The sequence below is a fragment of the Hyperolius riggenbachi genome, chromosome 9 (genome assembly GCF_040937935.1).
Source record: "Hyperolius riggenbachi isolate aHypRig1 chromosome 9, aHypRig1.pri, whole genome shotgun sequence".
Taxonomy (NCBI): Eukaryota; Metazoa; Chordata; class Amphibia; order Anura; family Hyperoliidae; genus Hyperolius; species Hyperolius riggenbachi.
The window spans coordinates 253,147,384-253,170,112 of NC_090654.1; the positions used below are offsets into that span (position 1 = coordinate 253,147,384).

Consider the following 22,729-nt stretch of genomic DNA (forward strand, 5'->3'; position numbering starts at 1 on the left):
GTAAAGAGACATTGGGCAAGATTCCCTAACATTGCTACTGCCTATAGAGTGCTCTCTAGTGGCTGCAGCTCTGGAGCTTTGCGTCCACCAGGAGAAAAGTGTGATAGAATGTTCTGTCTTCTCTACAAACGACTCGCGTTACACATCAGAGATACAAAATTCATGTACAGAGTATCCAATTCTTATTTTTATTATTTTTTTTGTTTTTTGTTTTTTATTATTGTATTGTATAAATTGTTATAAGTGGTTTAACCACTTCTCTACCACAGGGTTTTTCACCTAAAAACCACAGCAATTTTCACATTTAAGGGAGGCAAGGGTTAATGGGCTTAATGGGGGTATAATTTATTTAAAAAAAACCTCACTGATGCTGATCACTCACTAATGCTGTGTTAGTTATCTGAGATCCTCTCAAGAGTGATCTCAGTAACTGTAACAGCATAGTGACTGATACAATGTTTACACACATTCTGCATGAATAAGCACTGTCATTGGCTTTGTGAACACATGTTCACATCAGCCAATCACAGACCAGCGGGTGCCCGACGCGTATGCCCGTCCGCATGCACGCGGACGCGATCGCGCACGCGAACGCGATCGCGCACAGCAGGAAAATAAACAGGAGTTGCCTATCTACGCCCCTGTGACTCAGGTGAATTTTAAAGGGGCGTAGATAAGCGTGGCAGAGGTTGTTAAGTGGTTAAAACCGTTCAAAAACATGTTGAAAACAACAAAAACAATATTGTTTACAGGTAGTCCTTAACTTACAGACACTCGACTTGCAAACAACCAAAAGTAAAAAAAAAAATTTTTCCTTTTTTTTTTTTTTCAAAATGACCTGGCAGTTTTTGAGAAAATGTGTTAAAAAATTTAAAGAAAAGTTTTTAAACTGCTAAAAATGTACATTGAGGGCACAGGGGGACAAAGGTGACACGTAGGGGGGAGAGTTGGTGCAAAAGGGGACACTGAAGGCACAGGGCAATAGAGAAGGCACAGGGCAACACGCACTCTATAGGCAGTAGCAGTGTTGGGGAAACTTGCCTAAGGTCTCCTACTGAATAGGTGCTGGCTTACTGAACAGGCAGAGCCGAGATTCAAACCTTGGTCTCCCGTGTCAGAGGCAGAGCCCTTAACCATGACACTATCCAACCTTCTTTGACTTTTCACATGTTTTCTTGTATAGGTTGCTGACAACTGTCCTCTTTAGCAAAGGAAGAAATACTGAATGAACCTTAGCACCTCCGGGGCCTATCATTAAAGAAATGGACTGCAAAATAGGTTTATAAGCGCTTCTATCTTTTGGAAATGGCTTAGTCTACCCGTAGGCGATTAAGGCTTAGCTTTTTCTACCTTCTTTTACAAGTAGGAGTACACAGGGTGTAGTTGTCTGGAATGTGTCCAAAGACGTACTGACAGGATTTTAAGAGCACCATCTCTCAAAATCACGAGATAAAATGTACTCGCATAAACAGGTCCAAGTTTAAACATGACAGTGAGGGCCGTGATCTGCTTCAGGTGGCTCCCACAAAGCAAGTTGTCAGAGATGTCGCCTGTGGCAGTTTGGTGTGACTTGGATGCTGTGTTCATTTCCCACACAAGAGGAATTTAAATGGTGATCAACTATCGCGGCCCAATCGACCATTCGATTTGATCACTTGATTGAATCTGATGAAAATGTGTGCCACAATCAATTATAACTCGACAATAAAAAAAAAAATCTATCTATCTCTCGCTATCTCTCTCTATGGGCCATATCCTATTCAAGGTGATAAGTAGCTTGCAGATACGAGCTACTTATCACCTTGCCAGCGCTCGAGGATTACCGGCAAATGCTATTGCCCATATCCTTCGCGCGATGGCCGATCGTTCGGGAGCATTACTCAGGTGAAAGCCTGAGCGATGCTCCCTATTACCGGCGATGGGGAGCGAGGTTTACGCTGTGGTGCTGTCCATCAGCACCACGGCCTCACTCCCTACACATGCGCACTCGCCCGCCGAACATCGCCGACATCTTCCGCCGCAGCATCTTGGGGTCTCCTTTAATAAGGAGACCCCCCAGAGCTCCCCGTCGGGTCGCCGCACAGTTTAGAAGCCCCCGCGCAGCTCTGCACCGGCACCCCTGTTGGCATACTTACCGCCGCCGATCACCCGCCGCCTCTGGCCGCAAAATCCGTCACGTAATTACAGTGTATCTAACACTGTAATTACTGTCCTCATAGAAGGAGCCCGGGCAAAGCATCTTTGAATCTGCAGCCGGGCTCCCCATTGGTCCGCTGTCTGAACCAATAAAATGACTGACAGCGGACCAATGGGGAGCCCAGGCTGCAGATTCAAAGATGCTTTGCCCGGGCTCCTTCTATGCGGACAGTAATTACAGTGTTAGATTTTATCGCCCAAGCGAGTTCTTTTCCGCCTGGGGGGGTCTAAAGTTTAATTAGATTAGGCGATGCCCCCATATAATGTCACACACACACACACACACACACACACACACACACACACACACACACACACACACACACACACACACACACACACACACACACACACACACACACACACACACACACACACACGTATTCGGCCCCCTTGAAGTTTTCCACATTTTTGTCAAATTACTGCCACTAACATGCATCAATTTTATTGGAATTCCACATGAAAGACCAATACAAAGTGGTGTACATGTGAGAAGTGGAACGAAAATCGTACATGATTCCAAGCATTTTTTTACAAATAACTGCAAAGTGAGGTGTGCATAATTATTCAGCCCCCTGAGTCAATACTTTGTAGAACCACCTTTTGCTGCAATTTTTAGAGTATGGCCTCAATTGACTAAGCTTATCTCCTGTCTTTAATAACTCTTCTAGAGTTGTTACCATGGTGATAAGGCATGTAGTATTCAGGAAACCTTTTACCTCAGGCAAGCCTAAAGTTAACTCTTCTGTCTTTAAGCTAACTCTCCAATCCTTAAAATAACTCCAGAGTTAAAGACAGGCTGTTAATTAACTGCATGTGAAATTAACTACAGAGGAGGTAAATTAACTACAGAGGAGGTAACTTAAGGAATGAAGAGATAAGATAACTCTCTCACTGTGTGGAGGTAAGTTTTCTCTTGCCTTATTATCTCCAGCATGATCTTAGTGAATTGAGGCCTATGTCTCTACCAGCGTTGCACATTTAGAGACTGAAATCCTTGCCCATTCTTTGCAAAACAGCTCCAGCTCAGTCAGATTAGATGGACAGTGTTTGTGAAGAGCAGTTTTCATATCTTGCCACAGATTCTCGATTGGATTTAGATCTGGACTTTGGCTGGGCCATTCTAACACATGGATATGTTTTGTTTTAAACCATTCCATTGTTGCCCTGGCTTTATGTTTAGGGTCGTTGTCCTGATGGAAGGTGAACCTCCACCCCAGTCTCAAGTCTTTTGCAGACTCCAAGAGGTTTTCTCCCAAGATTGCCCTGTATTTGGCTCCATCCATCTTCCCATCAACTCTGACCAGCTTCCCTGTCCCTGCTGAAGAGAAGCACTCCCAGAGCATGATGCTGCCACCACTATATTTGACAGTGGGGATGGTGTGTTCAGAGTGATTTCCGCCACACATAGCGTTTTGCATTTTGGCCAAAAAGTTCCATTTTGGTCTCATCTGACCAGAGAGCCTTCTTCCACATGTTTGCTGTGTCCCCCACATGGCTTGTGGCAAACTGCAAATGGGACTTCTTATGCTTTTCTGTTAACAATGGCTTTCTTCTTGCCACTCTTCCATAAAGGCCAACTTTGTGCAGTGCACGACTAATAGTTGTCCTATGGACAGATTCCCCCACCTGAGCTGTAGATCTCTGCAGCTCGTCCAGAGTCACCATGGGCCTCTTAATTGCATTTCTGCTCAGCGCTCTCCTTGTTTGGCCTGTGAGTTTAGGTGGACGGCCTTGTCTTGGTAGGTTTACAGTTGTGCCATACTCCTTCCATTACTGAATAATTGCTTGAACAGTGCTCTGTGGGATGTTCAAGGCTTTGGAAATCTTTTTGTAGCCTAAGCCTGCTTTAAATTTCTCAATAACCTTGTCCCTGACCTGTCTGGTGTGTTCTTTGAACTTCATGGTGTTGTTGCTCCCAATATTTTCTTAGACAACCTCTGAGGCCGTCACAGAGCAGCTGTATTTGTACTAGATTATACACAGGTGCACTCTATCTAGTCATTAGCACACATCAGGCAATGTCTATGGGCAACTGACTGCACTCAGAACAAAGGGGGCTGAATAATTACGCACACCCCACTTTGCAGTTATTTATTTGTAAAAAAAATTTGGAATCATGTATGATTTTCATTCCACTTCTCACGTGTACACCACTTTGTATTGGTCTTTCATGTGAAATTCCAATAAAATTGATTCATGTTTGTGGCAGTAATGTGGCAAAATGGGGAAAACTTCAAGGGGGCGAATACTTTGTGTGTGTGTGTGTGTGTGTGTGTGTGTGTGTGTGTGTGTGTGTGTGTGTGTGTGTGTGTGTGTGTGTGTGTGTGTGTGTGTGTGTGTGTGTGTGTGTGTGTGTGTGTGTGTGTGTGTGTGTGTGTGTGTGTGTGTGTGTGTGTGTGTGTGTGTGCGTGCGCACACACTTTTTTTTTTTTTTTTTTAAATTGTCATTTTGGAGCAATGTTACACTGGGGGCAAGGCTGGTCTTCAATGCCAGAGGAAACGGATGCTGGAATTGGTTGTTAAGGACTCAGCCTCTCCAGTTGTTTAGATTTCAGCAAATGACTACAGGATAGCGTTACAGACGTGAATGAATGATTAATATTGGTTTAAAGTGCATATCTTCTCTGTGTACTGTAGATACGGCTACTTTTACTTGCATCTTATATAAACATTTCTTCGTGCATAGTGTGTTTTAGATATCATTGTAAGTATAAAAAGTGTTGGTAACAGTCTTAGTTACTGAATTTACAAAAGTTGGTCACCTCTCTGGTTATGTTTGTGTCACTGGTTGCCTAGGTAATGAGTTGTTTTTGTCAGTTTGAAGCTGGTTCAGTTGCAGTGACTGAGCCATGTAGCAAAGTTTACAGTAAGTCTTTGTCTTGATGTGTGTTCTTCAAGTGGTACAGCTGTCAGAATGTGCTAAGTTTAACACTTTGATTTGTCTGTGACAGGTGACATTGGAGAAGGTCCTGGGTATCACGGTGTCAGCTGGAAGAGGTCTCTCCTGTGACCCGAAGACCGGCCTTGTTGCGTATCCAGCAGGGTAAGTTGATCCTCCTTCCCTTCATCCTCTGGGATGTTATGCCCAGCAGGGGCGTGACACCGTCCAATCGGAAAGCTTTCTAAGGCTTAGCTTGTAATCAATTCATAGCGCAAGGTACAGAAAAGTTCACGCTTGTCAGACTCAAGTTTTCCAAATATCACATACATAACTTAATTGGAAATCTCTGTGACCTATTCAATAAGGCCTCAGTATGACTTATTTGCAAGAGTTCATGGAAAGCGGGTTTCTGCTTCTTTGCATATTGTATTGTGTACCGTTGTGTGTAGCAAGGCCTTTGTATGATTTCTTGTGTGCTGTACGAGGTATTTGAAAATGTGCATACTGGAGGCTTACTATGTGCAAACGTGGTATAGTCGTCCTTTAGGCTACTTACACACTAGGATGTTGCGTTTAGGGGACGTTATAGGGCACATAATGTGCCCCTAACGCAACGCCTGGTGGTGTTGGAGCAGGACGCTACCAAGAGCCGCATTACAAGCAGCTCTTGGTGCTCCTGCTCTGTCGGAGGCGCTGCGGAGACCACGTGAGCGGAGCTCTCCGCATCACGTGGTCCCGCCAGCCAATCAGCGGCCGCTCCTGGAAGTAAACACTGCAAGTGCAGTGAATATAAAGTAGCCATGTGCCTGGCTACGTAGCAGCCTCTCCCCGCCTCCTCTCCGGCCATAAAAAAAAAAAAAAACACCCGTACTGAGCATGTGCAAACAGTCTAACGCGGCTTAGCCGCGTATAAAGTACTGCATGCAGTACGTTGTCTTGACGTGAAGCGTTACTGTGTAACGCAACGTGGGCACTGTGAACAGCCCATTGATTTTTTTCATTGCTGTGCGGTGGGCTGCGTTACAGGCTGCTCTAACGTGCGCCTGTAACGTCCCACTGTGAAAGCAGCCTTAAGGTTCTGCACAAAGTTAGCTAAAATTCTAAATGCTACATATATTTCCAGTAATTACTAGAAAATAGCAATACAAGGGCTTTTTTATCTTTTCATTTGTGTGAAAAAAAAATGACAGATAAGAGCTGCTGTTGGCATTACTATGGAGGACTGTGCCCAGCACATCCATCATACAGAGACAGACCTCACAAGCAGTAAAACTGTTAAGAAAATGTGTTCAGAATGATATAAAGCAGAAATATAGCTTCAAATAGTGTGTAAATAATTATCACCTGCAGCTGTGTGCCTGATCCGGTCTCCCGCCCTCCCCCTGATGTTGACACAATTGTTATGTACAGCTGATAAACAAAGCCATTTTCACACAGACTGAGCTGAGACCTCTGAAAAGCACTTTAATGTTGCTGGGTAATAGCTCTATATGAATGAGGGATTTACAGTAAAACTGTTTCTTTGATAGTTGTTCTTTAACTGGATCCGGACCGACGTAGTACGAATCTACGTCCCGCAGGTGGTGCTGCGCCCCTGACTGGACGTAAACTCTACGTCGCATTTACCGCACGTACCCGCAGTTTACCGCCGATCACGCTGCTCTGTCCCAATTAGCTCGCCCTGTCGAGAATCCCATTGGCTTACAGTGATTGACAGGGTCAAGAGCCAATGAAAGCGGCTCCTGACCGGCGCACAGCGCTCTGCCGTCAGAGTCAGCGGAGAGTGGAGCCTGCGTCGGGCACAGAGCAGCGGATTTTTGCGTCGATTCGTTGGGAATGCCGGTTTATAATAAAATATAAAAAACTAATAATCCGAACATTTATATAGCGCTTTTCTCCTGTCGGACTCAAAGCGCTCAAGAGCTGCAGCCACTGGGACGCGCTCAGGCCACCCTGCAGTGTTAGGGAGTCTTGCCTTGAACTCCTTACTGAATTGGTACTGACCCGAGCCAGGATTTGAACCCTGGTCTCCCATGTCAAAGGCAGTGCTCTTAACCAGTACTCTATTCAGCCACTGTTCCAGCAGCCTCTGGTCCTTAAGGGGCAGAGGCTGCTGGTACCAAAGTGGTTAAAGAGGAACGTTACCAAAACATAGTAAAGGGGATTAAAAAAAAATCAATACATTGCAAAGTGAGAAGTTGAACATAAACAATAGATCACAAAATGATTGATATTTGTTCATTTTCATCCACTGTAAGTCTGCCGGTTGTCCTCTTCACTACTGGCAGACACTAGAGAGAAACAAGTAGGTCCAACTGCAACTGTCTGTGAACACACCCACTAAGTAAGTAATAGCATACCTCCTAACTTTTGAAGCATTTCCTAAACCACAGTTTAAAAATCTATTTGTCTCTTGCCATTGATTAATAATGCATAAATTGATGCGGAATGTGCGTAGGGTAATGCTGTACATCAGTGGTTTTGCACTACGTATTGCAGTAAAATGCCTGCAGAGTGGAGTGGTGGTTGTTTGCATTCATTTATGACTGGAATGAGGTTACAGTGTGCCCATCAATTGATGCGTACAATGATCTGAGGATTACATAAAGTTGGATGCTCTCAAGACACTAATTTTGTCAGCAAGTGATCAGTGGGTTGTAGAGATACAAAGTAACAGTTTTTCCAATGAATCTTTCATCCATATTAGTTCCATAAGTAGGAATTGGGTTTTTAGAGGAGTATTTGTTCCGCTGTGTGTCTCAGATGCAAGTCTGGGAGACTAGTAAGCAGAACTTGAAGATTTTGATGAGTAGCCTCCTAGATTGCAAGCTGGTAGTGGAAAGGGAGGAGTAGGATGCACCTAATAGGAAATAAAATGTGCGCCATGCGCTCACACCTGTTCACCTCGGCCACTTGGCACATTGTTTTTGACATTGACCTGAAGAAGCAGGGGACACCCACGAAACGTGATGTCCTATCTTTTGCTGTGAGAAAGAAATGTATCAGGCTAGATTCACAGTGGGACGTTGCGTTTTGATGCCACGTTAAAGCCGCACCGCAAGCTTACAACGCAACGCGCCCAAAAAGTGGCAACGCAGCGTTACCGTCACATACAGCAGATACAGTAAAAAATACAGGCAATGAAAAGTATGCTTCCAAGTCATTACTGAGCATGTGCAAACAGTCCAACGCAGCTAATAACGTGTATAACGCACTGCATGCAGTACTTTTACTTAACGTGCAGCGTTAGTCACTAACGCAACGTGTGCACTGTGAATGGGGCATTGATTTTTCATTGCAGTGAGTTATTCTGCGTTAAATGCTGTTTTAACGTGCGACTTTAACGTCCCACTGTGAACTTAGCCTCAGTCCCATGACTCTGGCTGAATCATCAGGAGAAGTAAGATTTTATTGCCCCTCTCTTATTTAACAGTTTTAAAATAATTTTCATCCTATTAGGCACCTCCTAATAGTCCCCCCTCCCCCCCACATGTTATAATCTATAACTCTTGACTCAGGAGTGCGACTATTGGAGTTTCGGTCCTATTCTGAGAATTCCCCCACATGCGCATATGGTAGTTGAAATATTGTGGCAATTTTCTCTAGGAATACGCTAGCGATAAGCACATGAAAGTGTCCAGGCAGCATGGCTGAACACATGGGATAGAATCACTCTATCTTTTTTTTTTATTTATTTTTTTTTGAGATACTTATGGGAGAGAAAAGGTGATGTTTCCATCATTCAGTGTTCTGCTCCTCTTCTGTTTTTTTTTTTTCTTATGTGTGTCCCTTGTTGGTTTCTTTCATCGTAAAGTGAAGGTTATACAGTAAGACTTTCCCAAGAGGGCCACCAGTCCCTTCACTTCCAGTACTCAGCATTGTGTGGTAAGTTAGGGGGATACGTTTTGCAGAGTAATCTGGTTGGACACTTGGGTTGGACACTTGGGTTGGACACTTGGGTTGGACACTTGTGGCAGACGTCACAACAGCATCAGGGAACAACAGACCTAAAATTAAGAGGAGCAGTGGGCAATAGAGTGAGAACTTTGGGGTTATTATTAGTTTATATAGTGCCAACATGTTCCAGAGCGCTGTACATAGTAAAAAACAAAAACTAATAGCGGGGAGCATAGATCCATGCGATATTCAAAGCTCTGTACAATCAGGACATCTAGCAATGCAAATACATACATAATTCATGTGCAGTTTGACACATCACCAATACTGGTGCTTGTTCATATGATACATTACATTTGAATAAGAAACACTAAGTGGAGGTCGTTGCCCTTGTGAGTTTACAATCTAGAGCAAAACTGGTCCTTCGAGGGCCGAGGTCCTCACACATTTTTGACACAGCTCAAATTAATTTATGGGTCTGAATCAGGAAAGGTGTGGTCCATCTGGTAGAGCACATTCCTCTTTCCCAGTCCATTGGATCAGGACCTCCAGGCCTGGAATTCAACACCTGTGATCTAGAGGGTAGTGGCTTGGAGACCTTAGGGAAGGAGACACAGAGGTTAGCAGATGAGGCAGTAAATCGGCAAACTATACTTAAGGCTTGTATGCAGTAGAGAGGAATAGCAGCACATCTTAACCAGGCTGCATCTGAATGACTATCAGCATAGTTGTGCAGAAGCGCTTATAGGCACAACTGCACCCATTGCATCGGAAACAGGTGCTACAAATTTACACTAATGGAGGATATTGGCTTCCAAAACAGTTTGCATGCAAAAAGTCGTACTAGACCAGGCATGGGCAAATTTGGTCCTCCAGCTGTTACGGAACTACAAGTCCCACAATGCATTTGCCTTTGAGTCATGACTCTGGCTGTCAGGCTCCTGCAATGCATTGTGGGTTCCGTAACAGCTGGAGGGCCAAGTTTGCCCATGCCTGTACTAGATAGACACTTTCATCACAGTGAGGTTATGAGGTCATGAACAGATGTCTTGAGAGTATGTTTTGAAGATTTCCAGGCTCGGAGCATGATTGACAGTATCATCTATTCTTCCCACTTGTTCGTTTTGATTGTAGCCTAGGAATGGGATTAATAAGAAATGTATGTGCTTTTCCCACAAATAAACCAGGGAGGGCTGGTGACACCACTCTTTACTCTAACACCGTGATATGGTGGAGATGCTGGACATATTTCGGTTGTAACACTGCAAATGGTGAAGACTAGCCATGCGATTCTGTTTAATGAAGTGGTTAGTGGTCTTCTTGAGCTTTAGTTCATAAATGGTTTGTTTTTCTTCTACTTTTTTTTTTTTTAAACCCCGGGCTACAACCATATCCTCCAGTCCCCACCCATATTCAACACTCTCTAGTCAGTCAAAAATTTCAGCTGATTAGAATGGGGGGACTTGAGAGGATGGTGCTGTGACATATATCACAACATCTTTCACAAAAGGCACTTATATTAATCAAACCCCATCTCCGCTCAGGGGTACTTTAAAGAGGAACTCCAGTGAAAATAATGTAGAAAAAAAGTGCTTAATTTTTACAATAATTATGGATAAATGATTTCGTCAGTGTTTGCCCATTGTCAAATCTTTTAAATCCCTGATTCACATTCCGACATTTATCACATGGTGACCTTTTTACTGCTGGCAGGTGGTGTAGCTGCTGTTTGCTGTTTTGGCAGTTGGAAACAGCTGTAAACAGCTATTTCCCACAATGCAACAAGGTTCACAGACAGGAAACTGCCAGAGGTACCACGGTACTCAGAGCTTGTTGTGGGCGGGGTTTCACCACAATATCAGTCATACAGCGCCCCCTGATGGTCTGTTTGCGAAAAGGAATAGACTTCTTATGTAAAAGTAGGTATCCGCTACTGATTGGGATAAAGTTCAATTCTTGGTTGGAGTTTCTCTTTAAGTTAATACTTTAATTAAATTTGACAAAATTTTGGCCCAACTTTACATGATTTTGTTATGATACAGTTGTTCCTTTGTGTATAGACTGTTGTTTTTCCTCTTGTGTACATGCTATCCCACCCTCAGCGTGAGATGGGGGATGAGTGGTGGGGGGGGGGCAATTTTAAGTCTTGGCATTTCTAAACCAGGTGTTTTACATTACACAATGCCCTCAGGCGTGGAGCTGTCTATATAATTTGTCTCCTCCCAAGCTTGGGTCAAAGCATGGGCCTCTTTCCTGTGGTTTTCTTGCATCGTCTTTTTAATTACCGAATGTTGGCAGGGCCTATAATTATCTATGATGTATTGAAAGCTGACTCCTAGATCTTGTGTAGCTTCCAGCTGCGTGAAGTGTGAAGTTTGGAGAGGTAAAATGTTTTCCTGGTATTGTGTTGCCTTTCATGTAGCTAGTATAGTGCTTGTATCTTGAAGCCCGCTGGACCTTTTCAGTTTGACACCTCTTTGTAACACAGTGCTATTCTAGGATGCGTAGAGGCACCTGCACATTTCACAGAATGCCATGGGAGACTCCGCTCCGGAGTTGCTTTTTGTGCAAATGTAGACTCTCCAGAAATTTAGCCTGTCCTCTCCTACACTTTGCTTTTCGTTAGTGAGAATGTCTATCGCAGTTGTTACAAAGTTTAAAGACATTGCAAGGCTACACTGGAGTTCAGCTTCATGTTTGAAATTTGAGGTGTACATATAGTGTGCCTGAATTTCAGGTTCTTGCGCTGTTGCTAGAGCCGAAATTTTTCAATGCGGTTGAAACTGAGCACTTTGTCCTCTGACGAAGGCCCCCTTTTGAGGCGGTGAAACACGTTGGGTTGATGTTGGGAATTTATGCACTAGATGTTTACAAATATTGAGTGAAACAAACCCTTGCAGTTGTATATTAGGATTTGCCTGATAAAGGATAATTGCCACCTCTCCTTTCAGTCAATCACTATTGTGAGACACTGAAGCCGAAAAAAAACAGTGATGGATAACCTTGGCACTCCAGCTGTGGTGGAACTACAAGTCCCATGATGCATTGCAATACTCTTGACAGCACTAAGCATAGCTCAGGAGGCAGATGCATGATGGGATTTGTAGTTTTGTCACAGCTGGAGTGCCAAGGTTAGCCATCACTGTACTAGAACATTAGTAGCAAAGAAAATATTCTAATATTTTTATTTTCAGTTATATAGGGTTTTATAACATTGCATCATTCTCTAATATTTGCAGTTTACACACTACTCAGCATTCTAAATGATTTTACAGAGCAGGCTAGTGAACTTTTGAACTGTCCTCTGATAGAATAGGAAAAAACTGTGACTGACAGTTGAGATAACAAGCTTCAGAAGACAGAGCGCTCTAATGGTTTGTACTCACCGCCTGACGTCTCCCGCGACGTCCCCTCGACGAGGGTCGGCAGCAACGCCTCTTCCTTTCGGCGAGTTTAAGTGCAAGGTACTTTCACGGTACTTTGCACAGTGTTGTCAGGGATCTCAAAGATTTGATCCACCGTGTCAGTCCGTCATCGGTGCAACGCTAGCCGTGAATCGTGACTGTGCGCAGGAAGGCAGCTGTGTGTTTATACGGTATGTAAAGTTTTTTGTGGATTTACCTGCAATCTACCCACATAAGGCCCCTTTTGCTCATGCTTTGCAATGGGGTCTAGCACACAATGGCAATGCCGTGGGGCCTAGCACATAAACGAGCTGAAAGTACCCAATCCGCAGCTGAGCCGACAGAAGTAATGTAAATGGGCGACACATTGGGGGGGGGGGGGTAGTGCTATGCTTATGACCTTGTTGGCTCACTCTGCTGCAGGGTCATATGTTTGTGATTTTCTGCATTGCGGGTCACACCTCAAGTGTAAAACCGACCTTGAGGGATCCTGCAGTGGGAGGGATACGAAGGCTTGCCATATTCCTAATCCAGTCAAATTTCAGTCAGGACACCTGATCTGCATGCTTGTTCTGGGTCTATGGCTAAAAGTATTACAGGCAGAAGATCAGCAAGGACAGACCAGCAATTTGCACAGTTTGAAAGGAAATTGGTGTCCACTTCCCTCTCGCCTCAGGTTTCCTTCATCTCTGCACATTCCTATTTTACATGAACGTTTTCTAACTGCTTCCTTTTTAAAACTGAAATTGACCTACCGTATGTAGCAGAAGAAGGCCATGTTTAGTGTGTGAAATATTTTGGGCTGGTTTTATAAAAAGGTCTCAAATAAGTCACCTCTTATGCCTTTCCAATTCTAATAGCCGGAATGTGAAACATGTCTTTAAACCAGGGCTGTGGAGTCAGAGTTGGCGCAATTTAGGGTGCCTGGAGTTGGGAAAAAATACTCCGACTCCTAATCAATTTAAACTGTAATTAAAATAGAAAATATGATAATTCTATTTCTCAGATAATAGTCATCATAAAAAATGTGTATATATACAGTAATAGCTGTGCTTAGTCCCCAAAAAATTAAATAAACCCATACTCTACATATGCACTCCCCACAGAGCTGCAGGGAATCCACTGAGAATGCTGTGCACATTGAACACAGAGGTGTTGTCTGTCACCCATAAACCTGGTTCAGATTGTGCATGAAGAATGTGTAATAGAGGAAGAATCCCCTCATTCCCCTGCAGAGTACCTGCACATCATTCTTACATGTACCCACACTTACATTGCCTAGGGCCTGATAGATGTTCTTTGTTCCGATCTGTACCTTTTACAAGTACTCTTACCAAGGACTAGTTTATGTCTGACTATGACTAGTTTAGTCTGACTAAAGGGAATAAATATGGCAGTCTACATCTCCTTCCCACTTCAGTTGTCCTTTTAAAAATTCCTAAGCGTTGGCAGTTAAAAGACGAATTTCATGTTACATACTTTCAATCAACAAAATTGTAATATGCAAATTAGAGGGGTCTGAGTCTGTGGAATCCTAAACTGAGGGTTCGGAGTCGATGGATTTTTGTACCGACTCCACAGTCCTGCTTTAAACAAAGCTTTATAGCGTTGCATATCTTGTCGCCATTGTGCTTCTGCATCTCATACCTGACAAGGAGATTGTTGTTCTCTCCATAGTTGGAAAGTTAAATAAAAAAAGTTTGACCTTTTAAACCAAACCAGTTGTCAAAATAAAATCTGATCTAGTCTGCTATAGCTGATGTGGCGCGGGTACCCAGAGGCTAGCTGTGCAGTTTCCTGCTGTAGCAATGTAGGGAGCTTCAGTGCTCTGATATGTGAGCAGAGCCCTCTGATATATGAATATCCCTCTTCACCACTCTCAACTCTTCTGTTGCTGTGTGAACTTTTGACTCTTTACACATCAAAGCGTGTGGGTTTTGGTGCTTTGGGGACTCCAAATATTGGTAATCATAAAATATACACTAGTTTGGCTTTTACACACAGTATTAAAAAAATCTCTGGGCCGTCTTACAGCTACTTGCAAAAGTGCGAGGTGAAAATTTTCAAGCACTTAGTTGTAAAAACCTTGGTCACTCTAATGATGGATTGAGTCCTAGCCTGCCCAGCAGACCACACAATAGTGTCACGTCTGTATGAGCCTTGAGAACTGCATAAATACCTGTGTTTTCTGAGAAAAGGTGCACTACTCTTTCAAGACCTGTACAGGTATTTGTTATTGAGGCACCTTTGTAATACGAGGCGTTCAGCTTTAAAATTACACCTGGCCATATTTACGTAGTCGCACGGCTTTGACTAGAGCATGTTAAATTATTTTTACAGCTTCACTTTAAAGTTGTCAATTAGAATGTCAAATCAGGTGGCTGACGCTGGTGCAGAATTAGTACCTAGACTATTGTCATCCTCCAAGAATGCAGTTTCCCATCCTCCTCCTCCTAAACATCAGTTCCAGCCAACAAATAACATTCATATTGCTGTCCAGGAAGAAGTGTGACTGTACAAATCAGCAGTAAAGCAATTGTCCTCTTCGTAGCTGGCACAGAGGATGCTATGGGGGAGCGCACTACTGAGATCACAGGTTCAGGGGGCTGGCAGTTGGATTTAAAGAGGAACTGTAGTGAAAATGATGCAATGAATAAAATTGCTTGGTTTTTGTTTTTTAGTCAGTGTTTGCCCATTGCAATATCTTTTCTCACCCTGATTTTCATTCTGAAATTGATCACAGATGGTGACACTTTTATTATGTAGTCTACATCCTGACCCTGCATTTCAAGAATTCAGTATAATCATAAAGGTTTCTGTTGTAATTAATCTTATCTCTATTTTGGCTTTATTTTGGTTTTTGGGCAGGGAGAGAGGCGTGTTACCTCCCCTCCCACATTGCTGCTCCTCACCGATTGGCTGAGGGCAGTTAAGTGTGACACGAGACTGAGAAAGGAAATACATCTCACCCCTCTGCAGAAACTGCTGAAATATGATCTATGTTGTGCTCACGTGATTACAAAGCAAGCTAGATATGACAGTGCAGTTTCTATAGAGCTCAGTGCAGAGGAGGGCTGGCAATTAATACACACTATTTCAGGCAAGGGGATAAAAAAAAGCGTATGGGAGGAAATTACATCAAGATTGGCTTCAGCCAGAGGCCGTAAAGATGGAACATGCCTCGAACAAGTATTTTATCTACTTGTTCTATATTTTTATTTTGTTTTTGCTGGGATAGTTGGCTGTCACTGCTGCTTTAAGGGGGTTTTACATGAAGCCCTGGTTGGGCGCACGAGGGAAATCTCCGCCGGGAGACTTGGGCGCAGGATACAACCGATATAGCTTATCCTGCTGCTGCACAAGTCCTGGCGGCGTTAATTACTATTCCCCCTCCAGGTCCACGTGGATGGTGGGGAATGATGTAATTTGGCTTCCAGCTAATGCTGGCGGCCGAGTTAGTGTTTTTAAAAGTAACTTGAGCTCAGTCTTCTGACGGGGCCGAAGTTACTCCCTGTGTGCTGCTATAGCCGTAATTCCTATTACGGTCTATGGTGGCGCCTGCTGCTCCCCAAATCTCCTATCCTGGATTCCTAGTGTTCGCTGGTTGGGAAACCCTGACTGAGGCTCTCTACATGCGGTACATGTACCCCAGGCTGCTTTGTAATCGTGTACACAGTGGTATAGCTAAGGAGCTGTGGGCCTCGGTGCAAGTTTTACATGGGCCCTCCCCCCCCCCAAGCACTCTATACATAACAATTGATGCGGCGCACCAAAACCTGCCAAGGACAACACAGTGTCAGAGATGCAAGAAGGGGATGGGGAGCAGTGTGTTAAGGATTACCACTATTCCAAGCATCTATAGAAGTGATTATTACCAGCACAGGACCAATAGAGAGCTAATACTGTGATGCCAAGGGCCCTGATGCGGTGGCTACCTCTGCACCCCCTATTGCTACGCCACTGCATGTACATACAAATATTGTTCTACCAATAAATGCATACATATTACTGTAAACATAAAGTCTTATCTTTACCAAGGAATACACACTGATCACATGCTTTCATAAGGGGATGCATAACAAAGTAATATTGAGAAGACTGCCTCTGTTTACTATGATGAGACTGCAGTGCTGGGATCTAATGTGTTAGTAGCTATGGTAGCATTGATCCCCAGGACAGCTTTAGGAAAGCACATTTCTCTATTGCCTCTTGCCTGGAGGCAGATAATGCAGATAATACTGCAGAAACACCTCTTCTCTATGCCTGGCTTCTTTTCCCATGAGAACCACGTGCATTCCTGACATGACAATGTCCTGCATCACCACAAATACTAAAAATATACGCTATATGCTGAGGGGTGCTAAAAGCTATAAACTCCAGGCCAAGGTAGCTCAGAATGTTTGTGTACGAAAATATTCTTATGCTTGATACATTATGTATGGAGTGCATCATTTATTATGCGCAGTGACAGTTTTAGAAGATAAGCACATTTGTCTCCATTTAGTATGTGAATGTTATGCAGTGTAAGCTTCTCATTTGGGGTGTTAAGTCTTATTGGCGTCATTGTCACATGACACAGCTGATGCAACCAAGTCTTGCTTATGGGCAGAAAAATGCTTTTATTGTGAGTTAGGCTTGTGGTTCTGTTCTGCAACCAGTGAGAGGCAGGTATGCTGGTAGGACCACTATCCATATGCAACTCATTAGGGTCATAAATGGTGTCAGCAGAACATCTATCCCATCTATGCAATGAGGTTGCAGTCGACAAAAAGGGATTTGTCAAAGAGGAACTTAAATACAAAATTATCAGCAACCTAATAATAATAATAATAATGGCAGTATTTGTATAGCGCCTTTCTCCTGTCGGACTCAAAGCGCTTGTGAGGCAGCCACTAGAGCGCACTCAGTAGGCAGTAGCAGTGTTAAGGAGACTTGCCCAAGAAACTCCTTACTGAAACCTATACCCCCCTTTCCCAGGAGAAATCGCTAAGTCTTCTCAAATAGATCACTAGAGGTGTGTGTGTGTGTGTGTGTGTGTGTGTGTGTATTGAGGTGAGACCCCTCCCACAGTGTGTTGTCATTCCCATGGCTATGACTGGTTAGTGTCTGTGAACCTTGTTGCATTGTGGGTGATGATGGTTTTCTCAAACTGCTTCCAAGCAAGCAGGTGGTGCTGTCCATTCTCCTGCCCTGCCCCCCTTCCCCGTCCCCCCAAAAAAATATGCCTGCCAAGATGCTGACCTGCAGGCTCACAGGGGATCAAGTTTTGTGGCCAGTATAGATTTCTTCGACAGTCCTTCAACATGTTCCGAAGGTGGCTTCTTCTTTCCACATAAACCAAGAGTTGACTTTGCCAACCTTTCCTGAGGACCATGAGTTTCATCCTTTGGATGTAGGAAGGAGTGTTTGAGCTTACTTGGATAGTACAGCCTCATTCAGGTTGAAGGATCATCTCTTCATAAATATCCAGGGTCCTAGAAATGGGGTGTCCAGTAACAGCCAATACCATTGGGATGGCTGCCTCTTGGGCATCCTTCTCAAAAGTATCGGTAGATACCATATATAGAGCAGCTAGTTGGTCTTCCTCGCATACATTTGTCATATTACCATGTGAACCCTGCTGCTTTAACCACTTTGAGTTTTGGAAAAGCTGTATTGTCTGCAGTTGGAAAATAAATTGTTAATATTGCATTCCCTCCCGCTTAGTGTGTTTTTTTAATGTCCCAGGAGTATGCCGCCTTCTCTGTCAAGGAAATAGGAAAATTGAATACACCCCTTCCGGTAATTTTCCTTTCCTGGAACAGAAGATGGTGGCATACGAATCCCACCCTCCTGCCCATTCGAGGACTGATGTTTCACGAGAATTGGGGGGGGGGGGGGGGGGGGGTTGATTTTGAATTTATAAGCATTCTGTCCAATTGGGGTCAGGGGGCGGAGCCTAACCCAGGAGTATGCCGCCATCTTCTGTTCCAGGAAAGGAAGATTACCGGACGGTGAGTATTTAATTTTCCTATTTATAGTCCCCTGTCTGCTGGACACCTCTTAAATGAATCATTAGACTCACCTGTGGTTGAATGCCTGTTAATTAGAATTTTTGAGTTTTAAGTGGGACTTTTCTCCTAAGACTATAATTGAAGTGTACTCCTTTTTGCAACATGGGCTTGAATGAATTACGAAAATCACTTTTTTTGTGTGTGCAAATTAACAAATTTTATTTGCAATCAATGGCCCACATTTGTGGGAGTATTTTGTAGTACAGTATCTCATGGAAAATGTTGATACTGAAAGGAAACTAAAGGTTTTCTGACAAATGTAGTGGGGTGTGTTCCTGCAGAGGAGGCAATTTTACATGTGTCAGATGGATCTGATTATAAACCCATTATGTTTTCTATAGAATCCCACTTATCTTCTACTTCCTGAACAATACATATGGTACAGTCTGACTCACGGCTATATTTTTTTAAATTTATGTTTATGGACCGTTTCCAAAATTATTTGTACATCTGCACATGACATACAGCGCATATGTGCGAACAAATCTAAAGTGACTTTTTTTTTTCTTCTTTTTTTTTTTTTTTCTTCTTTATCCCACAATATTGCAGTGAACTGCTGTGAAGAGGCTACAGAAATCCTTTTACTCCTCCGTTTGTTTCCTCAAACTCTGACTTCTTTGTATGAATATGCTGTTATGATATTCTGGTATACTTTCCAAGTGCAATGTCAGCTAAAAGCCTTTATTTTAGTTTTGATAGTGTAGGCAAGAGTGTAAACATTAACACCATCCCGCCATCCAACTTCAGTGCCTCAGCAAGTACCTACCATATATGTGCATTGTACCATGACCATGCAAGTATCTACCATGACCATGGTCATGACATCACATTGTGGGAGGGGTTTCACCACATCAGCCACACAGACTGATGATCTATTCAAGAAAAGGTAAAGATTTCTCATGGGAAAAGGGGATATCTGCTACTGATTGGGATAAGGTTCAATCCTTGGTATGTCATCTCTTTTGTTAGACTGTATGTACCCCAGGAGTTTGAATTCTCTGAGCAAGCGACAAATAATATTTGACTAATAAACAGCTGGATCTGTTGTGCTAAAGTATAACCTTTGTCCTTTTATCTTTGTGTACCCTAAAAAAGGGCGCTGTAGCAATTTGGGAGCTGGGTGAAGGCGCTAGTAAAATATTTGTACAATTACCAATATTCCACTATTGGACACTGGCTAGTACTGGTATCACTTTACCTAACCCTTATTATTATTATTATTATTATTATTATTATGATTATGATTATTATTATTATTCTATTTTTGCTGGATAGTGTAATGGTTAAGGGCTCTGCCTCTGACACAGGAGACCTGGGTTCAAATCTCGGCTCTGCCTGTTCAGTAACCCAGCACCTATTTCAGTAAGGAGTTTCTTGGGCAAGTCTCCTTAACACTGCTACTGCCTACTGAGTGCGCTCTAGTGGCTGCCTCGCAAGCGCTTTGAGTCCGACAGGAGAAAGGCGCTATACAAATACTGCAATTATTATTATTTATGGTGTGTCAACATGCAGATAGTTCCCTGGCTGGAATTCGAACCAGGGACCCAGCGCTGCAAGGCAAGGAGTGCTAACTACTACGCCACCATGCTGCCCACCCTCTACTCACACTAACCTACTTCCTGGCCGATCTACCTGCCACAATCTCTGCCGCTAAAGCGTCCCTCCGCCGATATCTGCGCTGCCTTCTGTCGCTGCAAAATGTCATTTATAAGCTGTGCCACTGGCACTACAATTATATGCTGGGTGCTGCTGTAGCCGCAATTAAAGGGGCACTACAGCGAAAAACTGTAAAATTTAAAATATTTGCAAACCTATACAAATAGGAAGTACATTTCTTCCAGAGTAAAATGAGCCATAAATTACTTTTCTCCTATGTTGCTGTCACTTACAGTAGGTAGTAGAAATCTGACAGAAGTGACAGGTTTTGGACTAGTCCATCTCTTCAAAGGGGATTCTCAGCAAGGCTTTTATTCTTCATATTGATATTCCCTAAAAAGGATTTACAACAATGATGTAAAACAATGATGCTGGCCAGCTTCCCTGCTCCCTACACAGTTTTTTGGCAGTTGGACAGAGCAACTGCCATTCACTAAGTGCTTTTAAAAATAAATATATCCCTGAGAATCCCCTATAAAGAGATGGACTAGTCCAAAACCTGTCACCTCTGTCAGATTTCTACTACCTACTGTAAGGGACAGCAACATAGGAAAAAAGTAATTTATGGCTCATTTTACTCTGGAAAAAATGTATTTCTTAATTGTGTATGTTTGCACATATATTAAATTTTACAGTTTTTCGCTGTAGTGTCCCTTTAACATTGTGGTCTATGCAGCGCCCTTTTTATCGCCCGCTGGCGCCCAGAGTGCCTGCTTTGCTATACTAGACCTGAAATCATTTGGCAGAGAATTTTAAAAAAGTTGTACACGGTGTGGAGCAGCTAGCCCCATAGATTGGCTACAATATTTGTCGCTATCTCCGACGTAAACATGGGGAGAAGGATTGCCTGTTAAACGCCCGCCAGGGGTGTTCCTGCAGGGTTTCCAGAGCTGGCATTGGGCAGCTCTCTCTACCTGGCCACGCCCCCTGCTGCTCCCCTGTCTCCCTGCACGCTGTGAGAGAGACAGTCTCATTCCAGCGTCGTGACCCAGAGTGAAAGTGGGCCATTGCGGCCCCCAGGAGCGGTGCGGAGCAGTGTTTGTGCGGCTCCCTGATCCCCCTCAGCCCCCTGGATCAGGTAGCCTACATTTTTTTTTTTGGTGTGTGTTTTTTTTAATCTATGAACCCACCTCAGGCTCTCTTTAATGGACACCTTTAGAGAGGGTGGAGTAGTAGTTGAAGCCCCCTTACAACTCAAGGGCCCCCCTGTGGTCGCTGGGTCTGCTCCCTGTAGTTTTGCCCCTGGTTTTATGCTTCAGGCTATGTTCGATAACTCAGGAAGGCAGCAAAGTCCACAAACTGAGTAGAGGGCCAGCGTATACCACAACAGGCTGCATCTGAAATGACCACAGCTCACATGTGCAGCACCTCCAATAAGCTCTCTGCACACTTCACATTTAAATCACATGCAAAACATATGCATAACTACTATTACTTACCATGCAAACAGGAAACTGGAGTACGGGCTGGAAGCAGCTAACCTGGTAGTTACATACTAGCAAAATTAGGAAAGGGGGGGTTGCGCATCCCTAAAAACATGCTGCAATTGACTGGTTAAGGCATGCACCACCTCTATTAGGCTGAAAATGCATGTCCAAAGCAAATGCTACATTTATTATGCTATGGAGGAACTTTGGCTTCCACTATAGTTTGCATGCAAAGTATAATACTGGACACTTGCACCACAGTGGGGTAACCCTCCGCGGGCAAGTGGCATAACCTAAGTTAAAAACATGTGTATAACCCTAGAGTCCACCTACCGCTCCCTGACCACCATTCAGCAACAAAGGTAAACACTTGCCATTGGCTGCGTTAAGCTTTGGAATCACTTCACTGGCTTGTCTGATTACTGTCCTATTTCATTTCCAGCCTACATGGCTAATTAGGATTTCACATTGGACGGGGTTTACATAATCCCCTGCAGCTCGAGCCATGGTTCTGCTACCAAACATGGATGATTCCTCTCTTCCCCTATTAACCAGTTAGCAGCATTCCACTACTGTTATCGTGCTGAACGGCTGTAAATTCCGCATGTGTCTGCGCTGTATGTTTTTTTCTACTCTTGTCAACGCAACCAAAATAGCTCTGCGAAAACAATTTTCAGTTTCCCCAACCTGCACCTCCGCTCTCCTCGTTGTCAGTCTTATTGTCTCGTCTCGCCGCGGGGGTTTAACGTCATTTATTGTTGTAGCTGTTTAAATTCCGTTTTTGTTGTTTTGCGGCTCCAGACTGTAAGGAAGGATGTGAATTCCCTGGTGCTGAGTGTGATTTGGGGAAGCTGGCACCTCACAAGAGCGATAACACGTAGCTGTGAGGTAGTTACTGACAGGAACTCTGTTGTCACTTGTTTAACCCTTTCCTCTGCAAGCCTTTGATTTGGTGAGTACTTGGACTGGTATTTAGCGAGACCGTGGCTCTCTGGTTTTGTGTTTTAGAAATTAAAGGACCACGCTCGCACACAAAAAAAGCAAGCCATAAAATATATTTAAAGGGATCCTTAACCTCCCTGGCGCTCAATTTCCCCAGGATTTCTGTGCAAAAAGTGATCAAATTAATTAGTATTACTTTTTTTTTTCATGTAACGTGCCAAAATATGTCAAGCAAGGGTCTAGTATACAGTGCAGGAGAGTATCGAAGTG

General features: G+C 43.6%; 1 protein-coding gene across 5 annotated transcripts in view; it reads left to right on the top strand.

The window, feature by feature from the left end:
- Positions 1–22,729, top strand: part of MAPKBP1 (mitogen-activated protein kinase binding protein 1) — a 254,641-nt gene that overhangs the window by 84,180 nt on the left and 147,732 nt on the right. For all 5 annotated transcript variants that reach the window (XM_068254292.1, XM_068254295.1, XM_068254296.1 and 2 more), the window contains one exon: positions 5,151–5,242. In XM_068254292.1, coding sequence (XP_068110393.1) covers positions 5,151–5,242 — 92 coding nt within the window. The remainder of the gene's footprint in view (positions 1–5,150; positions 5,243–22,729) is intronic.